Source organism: Notamacropus eugenii, chromosome 5 (assembly GCF_028372415.1).
Source record: "Notamacropus eugenii isolate mMacEug1 chromosome 5, mMacEug1.pri_v2, whole genome shotgun sequence".
NCBI lineage: Eukaryota > Metazoa > Chordata > Mammalia > Diprotodontia > Macropodidae > Notamacropus > Notamacropus eugenii.
In genome coordinates, this window is record NC_092876.1 from 274717938 (window position 1) to 274731243 (window position 13306).

Below are 13306 nucleotides of genomic sequence, written 5' to 3' on the forward strand. Positions count from 1 at the left end.
CAAAGAACAGCTTTGAAGGAGAAAATGTCAGTGACCCGGAGACAGATGGGAGTCTCAACTGATAAATTAGAAGAAGGTCTGGTTTTGGATGGAAGACAATAAATTCTAATGTCTGTATAACGAATTTCAGCTACAACACATATAGAAAACAAATAGATGACTTCAGATTCAAATCTAGGTAGCTTGACTACAAATCTAATGTTTTTTCCATTGTACCATGTAAGAAATCATGTTAGGAGTTGTGGTATATGAATGTAATTGAATACTACTGTGCTACAAGAAATGATGAACAGGAAGAATTCAAAGAGGCCTGGAAAGACTTATATGAACTGATGCTGAGTAAAGGAGCAGAACCAGGAGAACTTTGTACACAGCAACAGCCACAATGTGGTGTGAGGACTATTTCTGATAGACTTAGCCCTGCACAGCAATGCAAGGACCTGAAACATTCCCAAAGGACTTGAGGCAAAATGCCTTCCACATCCAGAGAAAGGACTATGGAATTGGATCGCAGAGTGAAACAGATCATTTTCTCTTGTATCATGTTTTGTTTTGTTTTCATGGTTTCTCCCATTCACTTTTAATTCTTCTATGCAACATGACTAAGGTGAAAATGTATTTAATAAAAATGTATGTGTAGAACCTATATAAGATTGCATGCCATCTCAGGGAGGGAGAGGGGAAAGAGGGGAGAAGACGGGGGGGAAATCTAAGATATATGGAAGTGATTGTAGAAAACTGAAACAAATTAATTTAAAAACAAATAAAAATAAAGTCACACAGCTAGTAAGCTGTGGAGCTGGAGCTAACTCCGCCCCCCCCCCAAAAAAAAGAAAAAAAAGAAATCATATTAGGCAGCAATTCTCAAGTGGTATGAGGCAGACATGTCTACAGTAATAGGTCTATGGGATACTGAAAATGAGTACCTATGGTATTTGTGATATGTGTGCCATAAAATACCCAACTCTGATTTAGATGTGAAGCTGCCAGATAATTTTTAAGGTCTCTCTCTGTTAAACGCATGCAAAAGTCAGTTATAAGGTTTTTTCATTTTTAATTACAACTAATTGTTATCATCTGCTAAATCTGTTACGGTAGCTGAAATTTCTGAACTGATTTTTGAGGTTACTCGTAGTTCTAATGGCAATGTTCAGTGAGATACATATACTAAAGAAAAAGTGGTACCATATATAATAGGTTGGCTTCTCTGTTTTAAACATATTTAATATATTTCATCTAGCAACTCACAGTTCTGATGTGACCAGTAGTTCCAATAAAAATAATGATAATTGGTCATTTAAAGTCTGCAGAGCACTTTACATACAGTAGTTCACTTAAGCCTTATAACAACGCCTAAAGTGTGTCCCACGTAGATTATTGTTCTCACTTTGCAGATGAAGAAACCAAGCCTCTGAAAGATGAAGTGACTCCATCCTTACAAAGCTGGTAAGCATCAATTCAAGTCTCCCTGGCTCCAAACCTCGCACTCTAGTCACTACACCCACTGCCTCCTGGCACATTTGTTCCTTACCAGCCTTTACATTCTAAAGGCAGATGAAAAGTCAATAGTACTTTGGTTTTCGGTGTAATAAATTCAATCACCATTCTCTGCTTTTTATGCATCACATTCAGTAATCATTTGATGCAATTGATAACTATGCTGTTGATAGGTTTCAAGTGTTCTTTTCTCCTTAGTGTTTAAGTTATTCTTTGGTAGAAAGTTAGTTTGAAATCCACTAAGTGGCACACCAGTGGTCTGGAAGAATTCCCATGCCTTTCTGTGCACCTAACTTACCATGCGGGGAGAAGGGAAGATGGTAATAGGCACTTCCAAGAATCTGGCTCCACAATATAACTTTAGCAATTAGGTGGAGATCAAAATACTTCAACAGCATTCATTTTTAATTAGATGCTAAAAGCTTATTTAGGGGGATAAAAATTCGTAAAATTACATTGTTTCTACTTTATGAGAAAAAAGTAATGCCTTTTAAGAGAAAATGTGATAGCTTTAAGTGGAAACTAGACAAAAAACTAGACAAAATTTAAGGGATTTGAAACCCAGTTATGTAAAAATTAGTTCTTTTGGCTGAGAATAGATTTTTGAACTAGAAAAAGACTAGAACCTCTAAGAGCTTAGAATAATAACACACATACACACACAAAGGTTTTTAGATATGAAACTGTAGCTCTCATTTAAAAAGCTCTAATTACAATTCACAGACATTTATACCTGCCAAGTAACAAGGACAGTCTTAAAACATTCATTTCACCTTTGTTGATGAAAACTGCATGTTAAAACAAATAGGTGATGGTGCTTTTGGAATAGCATAAGCACAGAAAGCTATAATACTCCGCAGGAAACAAATCTAATGGTTGAAATAGAATATGATACTGAAGAACCCCATTGTGATGAGACTGTGTGCTTAGAAGCTCAATTGTATTATGTGGTCCAGGTCACTATACTGGAACAAAATGAGTGTAAAGTACCCCTTCATCAGTAATCATCTGCACACAAAAGATGCACCTCTTTCCCCCCCATTTGATAAAAGGTTAGATGGACAATGCGTACACAACCGCTTTTGTTACTAAACAGACAACAGATGCCGGGTCTCCTCTTCAGATTCCTAGGTTAGTAATGGATGCACAGAAGTGGGGGGAAGGGGGTCTCATATGCATATGCCATGATATTTGCTGGAGTTAATGGACCATATTTGAGTACTTACAGTGATAACTTCAACAAAATAAAGTAAAATTTCCATTTAATGAAGAGCCTCATATTCAGCATAGCATTCAGTCAAAAAATTACTAAAATTAGAGCATGTTTCTAGTACAATTAACATCCTTTGCACTCATAATAAAATATTCAATAACTGGCCATTTTGCCTGTTGAGGAGGTGAATAAAAGCATTGCTATTAATCATTTAGCTGTTATTTGTTTGCCACTTTATTTTAAGTAGGCAGTTAAATTGAAACTGCACGTATTATTATTGATTCAAGTTAAATTTAATCCTTTTAAACAGAACAATTATTCTCAATTTATATGGCATTAAATCTTTTATGCCCGTGAAAAGCAAATTTAATTTTATTTAAGTATAAAGTTTTTAATGCTTCTTTAAAGTCGTGTGACACTGACACGTGGTTCCCAGAAGATTTCTGAATTCTATGTTCAGCTTAACTGCCATCTAAAATTGAATAATCAATGGCACTTCACTAACATGAAATAGACTCAAAAGATTAAAAATGACTTTAAACATATAAAATAAATGGTTACACAAATAATAAGCTGAAAAAATTTCATGTAGGTTTTTTCACATTCTAAAAAACAGAGATAAAAACCTTCATTTTCTGTAGTCATTTGTTTATAAGTGTTTCCAGGACCAAATACCAATATCTTCTATAATAACATAAAATAAAGGTTTAATGAACCAGACTGTAGTTGTGTCTACACAGGCAAAGTGAAGAATTAAGCAGTAATCCTGTTAAATTGAATAGTTTTAGTTACATACAGATATACTCTAAATAATGCTACCCAAAGTCCTTTTTAGTTTCTCAGTCACAGGTTTTGAGTATACAAATAATCCAGATATTTGCCTCAAATGTCTATTTGTATTGCATACAGTCTAGAAATAAAATGAAAACAATGGAACAAAAGATAATATGACACCAATTAGAAGGTGAATTTTACTGTCTCACCTCTACTAAGATGATCATTTTATGTAACAGATTGTAGCAATGCAAAAAAAGTGAGTATGGTACTTTATTTAGGAAACAACTCATCTTGTTCCCTGAAACACATAGTACATATTTCCATTTGGAACTCAAATTTTCCATAGAAGCCTTAAAAGTTCCTTTACTTAGCTCTAAGTAATAACCTAAGCAGCAAAGATCACAGCTTTTTAAAAACAAGTCTGTTTGCTGAAAGGATTTTTTCTTCCTCCAAGCTTGTATTGATCTTAGTCTTTGGTTTTGCAGATCTGAGAGTCAATATGCTCTATATCTTGGTTAACTCTATTGTGCAAAACCCAGCAATACATATAAATGTATTTCAGTGAAAATATAAGAATCCAAAGAAAACAAAATTTCCTACATTTTAATTTTTTTTCTGGTTTGAAAAGAAATGGTTAAAGATCATAGAATCACAGGGTTTAGAAGTAAAGGGAATCTTAAATCTCTAAAATCTGAATAAGCAATTTTAGATGATTCTTAGGATGAGTATAGAATCTAGTCTAACTTTCTCATTTTCCAGATGAGAAAACTGAGGGCAAGGAGACAACAATTTGGTTGTCATCTGTCTAAACCTTTTAAATTGTCTAATGTATAGTTTGAGTTTTTTTAAATGATCTGTACTGTGGGTGCCGGACAGCATTTACTATTTTTGAAAAAATCAATAGTGAATCCAGGTTTTAATGAATTAAAAAAGAACTAGTGGGCAAGCTCTGGGGCAGTAAAACCTGAAATCACTAAAACTTTAGCATTTCTAACTAGTTATTTTGCCTTTAATAAATATACCTCATAACCACACAAAATCTTCTACTTTCTCCTGACTACTCATCTGTTGTAATAATACTATGTCTAAACAAAGGACAAATATCAGAGGGCAATTAAAGCAGGATGATAATCAATTTCTTGGAGAATAAATTAAACTGTGATAACAGCTGTTGAAATTTAATAGTAATATTAATTACTAGTATTTATATAGTGTTTTAAGGTTTGCAAACTGCTTTATGAATTATCTCATTTTATTTAGATGCCAGTAGTTATGAATGTCATGAAAAGCTATATTTCCTTCTCTCCTTTCCTCCCTTCTTTCTTTCTTTCCTACACTTATTCCATTCCTTCTGTTATGAATTCCATTAGGTAATGGAAGAGATACAAAGATAAAGAAGACATAGTCCCTACCTTTGGGGAGCTTATAACCTAGACAAGGTGACTTACACATCTATAGATCAGTATAAAAATCACAATACAAGTTCATAAGAGGAGAAGTAAAAAGTGCTATGAGATCAAATGGGGAATAAATTATTGTTCCAGGTTAAAGGTACAGAAACCGCTTCATGTAGAAAAACGAGTTGTTTTGGACTCATAGAATTAGAGATGCTAAGGATATCCAGCTTGAGATGTTCAAAAGGCAGTTGGTGATATGTGACTGTAGCTCAGGAGAAGGAGTGATTGAAGGTAGGACAGATTGAAAAGAAAAGTACAGTTAATCTTTCCACATTGCAGGGGTTAGGGATGTGGCACCCCTGTAATCTGGAAAATCAACATAAAATATTTTGGCCCTCTGTAACACAGAAGTCTGAATTTTTTCTTTTTCTTTTATGGGGTGTTTACAGTACCGTATTGTAAAATCTGAGTTGATGTTATACAATACTATATATATGTATACATATATTTTTAATGCATTTCTGAGTTTCTAAACCTTTTTTATGTCATCTGCTGGTCTTCGCATGTTGTCTGTGGCTTCTACAAAACTCCCTCAAATTCTTATTTAATTTTGAAACGAAGTGAAACCAAGAAGGGGGAAGTTGCAATGTGGAAAGGATAACTGTAGATTATTAGTGAAGAAACTTGCTATTAACAGGTTATTATAATAACTCACTCAAGTTAATGAAAGGCTAAAGGGGGTGGTGGTGAAAATGAATGGGTTATGTATGTGGATTTGATAATGAAAAATCATTATAGAATCTACACCATTTGGCGATTGACCAGACATATGAAAAACAATGGGGAAAGTCAGAAGATAAATGAGTGACTATGAGCATGAGGCACTTGAAGAAGGATGATGCTACTGACAGAACTGGGAAATAAAGAAGAACAGGGTTTATTTGTCTTTTTCCCTTCCTTTTTTCAAATGCTGCTCCTTACCCTGTACCTCTTTTGCTACTAAATTCCTATCATTTTTTAAAACTCAACTCAAATGCCTCTTTCTCCATTACAGCTTCCCTGATGTCCATCAATAATGTCCTTCCCCTTTAGACTTTATACAGCACTTTGCTTTTTACCTCTTTGTAATGCCTTTTTATTTATTATTATGCATTATAGCTAACTATGTATATGTGTACATTATATGTATGCATGTATATATAAATATATCTATATCTTATTTCTCAATTTTACTAGTATTTTTATGAAGCTAAGTACTACATCTTACCTAAATTCTGTATTTCATAATGCTCTGTACACAATAGGTATTTAACAATTACTCAATACTCAGGTATAAATACTCAGGTATTTGACAGTTACTCAACTGGATTTCTTGATTGGGGGTAGGATTATGAGTTTGGTTTTAGATATGGTAAATTTGAAGTCGCATGTGATCATTCAGGTAGAAATGTTCAGTAGGTTAGAAATGCTATCCTGCAGCTCTAGAAAAATATCAGGGCTGAAGATATATGAAGTTATATGCATAGAAGCAAAGTTAAAATTGTGAGAGTACATGAGGTCATCAAGAATTTAGAGCAGAGGTTCCTTACCATTTTTGTATCACGGAACCCTTGGGCAGTCTGGTGAAGCCTATGGGCCTCTTCTCAGAATATTATTTTCAAAGGCATAAAATAAAATGCATAAGATTACAAAGGAAACCAATCATATTGAAATAGAATTATGACAAAAAAAATTTTTTTTAAATCAAGTTTCTGGACTCCATCTTAAAAGCCTCTGGTTTAGAGGGGGAACAAAAGGACAAAGAGTCTTGGGGAACACCTGCATTACAGAGAGTAAAAAGGGTGAGGAACCAGTGAAAAAGACAAAGGTAATGATCAGAAGGGTAAGGGAAGAAGCAGGAGGGTTCAGAAGGTTTAATGATGTTTTTCAGTTAAAGGCCATATCCAAAAGGATATACCAAAGTGCAAATGTTGAGAAACCATAATTTGGGAGTTCCCTGTACATTTCAATTTTATATTTTACGAAGCTTATTAGCCAAACAGTGCTACCTTATACTGACATGAGAACTTGAAGACTACACCTTCCTTTTTTCAGACTTAGACTCTGACAACTGGAAGGGATCTTAGAAGTTATCTAGTTTAAACTTTCATCCAACATAGGATTCCTTTCTCTAACAGCTCCAACAAATGATTATCCAGGCCTGCCTCTGGCACTTAAAAACTGTGTGACCCTCAGAAAATAATTTAAGCTCCTTAAACTTTAGTTTCTTCATCTATAAAACCAGAATCAATCATTCAATAAGCATTTTATCAAGCTTTTAGTATATGTCAGGCACTCTTCTAAGTATTAGAACAAAGACAAATATGAAATAGCTCCTGCCCTAATGGAGCCAATATTCTAATGAGGGAGACAAGGACATATGTAAGTATGTGCATAATGTGTACAAAATATGCACAAGACAGATTCAGTAAGGAATGTACTAGCAACCGGGGGATCACGAAAGGCTTCATGCTGAAGGTGGCCCTTGATATGAACTTTGAAGGAAATAAGGGATTCCATGAAGCATATTTGAAAAGGGAGCGTCTTCCAAGCATGGGGGCAGCCCCTGGAGATAAGGAGACTGAAGTGTCGTGTTCAGCAAATAGCAAATAGGTCAATAGGGCTGGATCACAGAATATAAGGAGGGGAGTAATATGAAAAAAAGACTAGGAAGGTAGGAAGGGCCTGGGTTGTGAAGTTATTTAAATGACAAAGGGCAAGAGGAACCACTAAATTTTATTGGGGCGGGAGTGACATGATAAAATTTGCACTTTAGAAAAAAACATTTTGGTAGTTGTGTGAAAATGGATTAGAGTAGAAGTTGGCTTGCAGAAAAATGAACATATAGGAACCTAGTCTAGGTAAAAGGTGATGAGGACTTTAACTAGGATGGTAGCCATGTGAGTGGAGAAGAGAGGTATGCAAGAAATGTGATGAAGACAGAAACAACAAATTTTGGTAAATTCCTATCATCTAGTTCCTTCCCTACTGCCTTAAAACATATTTAAGTCCCCCTCATCCTTTAAAAACAAAAACAACAAAAAACTTCACTAGACCCTGCCATCCCCTCAATCTATCACCTTATATGTCTTTCTCAACCAAACTCTTTGAAAAAGCTATCTACAACTTGATACCTCTCCTTCTCCTCTCACTCAACTCTGCCTTCCAGTGTCAAATGTTATTACGGATTGAAGCTCCATTCTTCAGTACAGTGATCTCTTAATTGACAAATCTGATGGCATTTTCCTCGACTTAATCCTTATTGACATGTATTTTATGTTGTATATATTTTTGTAGGTACTTCTTGTCTCCCCTATTAGACTGTAAAATCTTTGTGCATAAGGACGATTTCCTTCTTTGTACTTGTGTCACTAATGCCAAGCACAATGCCAAACACATAGCAGGCACTTAATAATACTTGATATGGACTCTTGGAGTACTGGATCTGTTACTTATCACCTGCATAATCTTGGTTAAGTTATTTAATATCTCTGTATCTCACTTTTCTCATTACCAAATAAAGAGGTTGAACCACATAGCCCTTAAGGTCCCTTCCAGTTCCAAATCTATGATCCTACTCATGTGTGACCCTACTTAGAACCCAGTTCACTGCTTTTTCCACTACATCATCAGATATAATAAAATGCTAAACACCATCTGATACATAGCATCCATTTTTATTTAATTATCTCATTCATTGATCAGCTCACTGCCTAGCACGTTGGAACTTAATAAATACTGATTATTTGATTTTACTTGCATTTTCATATCCATGAAAATTTAAGCTTTTTTTAAAATGATAATTTCTAAGTTTAATTACATTTTTATATTATTTATTCTTTGGCCGTACTGCTTCAGCTTACTCTCGGTATTTTTTACAAGATTACAAAACACAAAGTACTGCTTCTACTCTCTGATTTCTTAATGTTTAAGGCTTTGGAAAAATCTTTGAGAAGGTCGATGTTGTTTATAATGCTCCAAGAATTACAGTAATTTCTTTTTTTCTCCGTTAACCTTGAGTGTCATCAGACTAATTCTGGAGTTGGGTTTAAGGATTATTACAAGATGATCCTCTACTCCTGCCTCATTCAGTACAGTCAATGCTACTTCTATTTCCATTAAGTAAAAGGTTTTCTCTAATCCATATACATTGAATTATGGATTGACCATGCTGAGCTACAAGAGAGTAAATGCTCTGAGAAGGCTATAGAAACATCAAAACACAAGAGCAAAGGCTCAAGTGATTTGTCAGGCTGCTTTTAAAACTGTGGCTTATAAAAGCAAGAAGAAATAAATTTTCTTTGGCTCTAAGAAAAAAGCTTTGCTTTGTTCATTTTGAACTACAATTATTTAGATGCATAACTAACTGTAGAAATTAAAGCATATTCTAGTTTTACATTGTGAAAAGAGTCTTAAAATAAACCTCAACTGATTCACTGCTCCTGGATAATCCAGATCAATGCAAAAAGAATATACTTAGCAAAATTCTCCACAGGTAAAATGAAGCATAAAATTGAGCATTTAAGTAAATAATTCACTGTCTGAATTATACAAATAATACTTTTGTGGATTTGTTCAAAAAAGTAACTGCCTCAATTTTCTGTTTTATTTTGCTAGTGCAGGATTGGCTTTGCTTACAAAGAATATAATCTTATTCAGATAACTGCATCTGTTTTCTGTTTTCCTTTGCCATTAGAGACCTCATCTTGCTTATGGTGAACATAATAAATACGCAAAGTTGTTAAAGATAATATATACTATACCTCTTTATACAGATAACGATATAAATAGAGAAAAAATAGATCACTGAATCTTAAGAGTTGGAAGGGACTTGAGAGGCCATCCCACCCTCTGAAGACCAACTTATACTTAAACAAGACACCCCTCTACATCATGCCAAACAAGTGGTCATCCAGCCATTGCTTTAAGTCTCCTAGTGAGGGCAACTTACAAGGTAATATATGTAAAATGCTTTGCAAACCATAAATAGCTAAATAAATGTTATAGGTTATATTGTTATTATTATCTCCTAAGTCAGCCCATTCTTCCTTTGGATAGCTCCAGTTACTATGAATTTTTTCTTTTGAATACACTTAAAACTACTTATTTGCAACTTCTACCCACTATTCCTAGTTCTGCTCCTTCTGACCTGAAAGAATGTCTAATCTCTCTTCAAGTCACTGAAAACAGCTAACTTTTCCCTACCCCACTCCTCCAAACAACATCTTCTCCAGGTTAAACATTCACATTTTCTTCAACTGGTCATTAAATTTAATGATCTCAAAAGCCTTTTACCATATTTGGTCATCCTCCCTGTACACTCTAATTTTTTACTAGCCTTCCTAAAATGTGGCTCCCCAAAATGAACACAATACTCCAGATATGATCTGATCAGGGAACGGTACACTGAGTCTATCATGTCCCTAGTACTAAACACATTATTTTTCAAAAGAATTAAAAACTGCATTAGCATTTTTAGGTCCCATATCAAAATGCTGACTTGTATTGATCTTCAAGTTCACTAAAATGCCCAGATCTTTATTCAGACAAATTGCTGTGTAACCAAGACTGTTCTATCTACTTAAGTTTATAAACAGTCTATTTTTTTCTAATTCTTTTAGATACTAATCTAATTAGTAGCTCCCAACAAGGGTCTGGAGGTCAGGAGACCTGGACTCTAATACCTTTGGTCTGCCTTTCTGGGAATTAGCCTCTATTCTACAGTGCATTATAAATCAGTCAAGATGAAAATGTAGAAGGAAACATCCAGAGAAAAAACTATGGAGTCCCAATGCAGATCAAGATATATTATTTTCACTTTAAAAAATGTTTCTTTCTCATGGTTTTTCCCTTTTGTTCTGATTCTTCTTTTACAACATGACTAATATGGAAATATGTTTAACATGACTGTATATGTATAACCTATATCAGATTGCTTGCTGTCTTGGAGAGGGGGGAGGGAAAGAAGGGAGGAAGAAAAATCTGGAACTCAAAATCTTACAAAAAACTATCTTTATATGTAATATGTAATTTATATCTAATTGGAAAAAATAAAATACTATTAAACATAATTTAAAGAAAGAAAAAGTAGCTAAGCATTACAACTCAGCTCCCCTTAAAAACTTCTCCATTAAAGATCTAGGAAGAGAATTGTACTGAGCAGTAATTGGGAAATGCAAAGAGAAAATACAGTGAGTCATTTTTTGAGCCCAGGGATCAGGAAAAAGAGCCAGCCATCAGCTATGTTTCTCTGACCTAAAGTGGGTTATGGATCCAGTATGGACCTAAGCAAGGGATCTGCATCTAGGCAAAGAGATAGCCTACAGTTATGTTCTAAGTCAAGGAGAGGTTGAAAATCCAGCAGGGACTGGGTATGATCCTTACTTATGCCTTGCCAGGAGCAGGAATAGAAGCTAGCCACAGCTGGTTGTATTCCTCTAATCTCAGAGGTATGTTAGGGACCCATCTTGGACTAAGGTAGGGACATAAGGTTGAACTCTGCAGCATTGTACTAGAACAAGGAGTGGTCACCAATCCTGCTCAGATCTGGCCTGGGTTATGTCCTGGGTAAGCAACAGGAACAGAAGTAAGCAGTAGCTATGTTGCACTGACACGAGAGTGGGGTCACAGATTCAGCCTACACACCTGAGTGGAGAGTCTGCAGCTAAAGGAGTAGGTAGGGCAGCAAGTACAGATGAAGAGAAAACCTACAGTTTTGTTAAGCTGAGCCTGCAAAACCTTGCAGACAACTGATAGAAGCTGAGGCCATCAGTAATCTATTGGAACTTCGACCAGGACAAGTCCACAGCTATGTCACTCAGATACAAACCAGGGTCAGAAAATTAAAAAGCTCAGACCAGAAAGACAGCGATCAGATTATGTACTAAATCAGACCACTTAGTGTTCCGGAGCCAAGCCCCCTAAGACCCTTGAAGAAGAGAGCATTCAATATACAAAGAATGCAGCAACATGTCCCTAAACAATACAAATAAGAATCAAATAAAACCCAGGCATTCCCTCTAGAAGTGCACAAAACTTGGCCTTAAAACACAAAGTCCCAATATTGGAAGAAGCAGTTAAAAAAAAGATTCCCATAATAAAGACATATTATGGTGCCAGGGATATCCAAGCCACAAAACAAGAAGAGAATAAATTCAAAATCTTTACAAGCAAAGCTTCAAAGAAAAACATAGATTGGTCACAAGGTCAATTAGATTTCTTAGAAAAGCTGAAGCAGGGGGGAGGAGCCAAGATGGTGGAGTAGAAAGATACACATATGCTAGCTCCTAACCCACAGCCCATAAAATACCTGTAAAGAAGAACTCCCAACAAATTCTGGAGCAGCAGAAGACACAGAACAACGGAATGGAGGAGATTTCTGTTCCAGAGAGACCTGAAAAACCAATGCCAAAAGTCTGTCGTGCACCAGACCTGGAACAGAGCCCAGCCCTGCCTTGGCCGAGCAGCACTGAGAGGAGCCGATCTGAGCAGGCTTCAGGGACAGAATATCCAGCAGCCGTGTAGGTCCCTCCACCCACAGGTGCTAAAGGTCAGTGAGAGTCTTTTTGGATGGCTGAGAGGGGAGCAGGGTGTCCCCATGACTCAGGCCGCCTCGGGAGGCAGCAGCAGACAGGGGCTCCCAAAGCAGTCAGGAGCTCGGATCCATTTTTGAAGGTCTCCTTGTAAACCCCCTGAGGGAACTAAGTCCCGTGTGGTGGCTCTGCCCCCACCCAAGCACCTGAATTTAATCTCACATTGAACAGCAGCCCTGCCCCTGCCAAAGCCCTAAGGCTGGGAAGCAGCATTTAAATCTGAGACCCCAAGTGCTAGCTGGGCAGAACTGGAGGTGAGGTGGGTGTGGAGAGGAAACTCAGAAGTCAAGTAACCAGCTGGGAAAATGCCCAGAAAAGGGGGAAAAAAAATAAGACCACAGAAGGTTACTTTCTTGGTGAACAGATATCTCCTCCCATCCTTTCCGAGGAGGAAGAACAATGCTTTCCATCAGGGAAAGACATAAACATCAAGGCTTCTGTATCCCAAACATCCAAAATAAATATTCAATGGGCTCAGGCCATGGAAGAGCTCAAAAAGGATTTTGAAAATCAAGTTAGAGAGGTGAAGGAAAAACTGGGAAGAGAAATGAAAGAGATGCAAGAAAAGCATGAAAAGCAGGTCAACACCTTGCTAAAGGAGACCCAAAAAAATGCTGAAGAAAACAACACCTTGAAAAATAGGCTAAGAAAAGCTGAAGCAAAAGTTAAAAATTATTTTCTAAATGGAAAGAAAGCTGATGGACTCAGCATATAGACTGAAGCACATTTTCTTCTCTTTTCTTTTGAACTAGGTTAATGCAAAAATCTGTTTTGCATAACTATACATATTT

General features: G+C 36.0%; 1 protein-coding gene across 5 annotated transcripts in view; it reads right to left on the reverse strand.

Moving 5' to 3' along the window:
• Positions 1–13306, reverse strand: part of JHY (junctional cadherin complex regulator) — a 132535-nt gene that overhangs the window by 106512 nt on the left and 12717 nt on the right. For 3 of the 5 annotated variants that reach the window (XM_072612910.1, XM_072612909.1, XM_072612913.1), the window contains exon 3: positions 12233–12316. The exons of the other annotated variants lie outside the window; for them this stretch is intronic. In XM_072612910.1, the coding sequence (XP_072469011.1) occupies positions 12233–12316 (84 nt within the window). The remainder of the gene's footprint in view (positions 1–12232; positions 12317–13306) is intronic. 5 annotated transcript variants of the gene reach the window in all.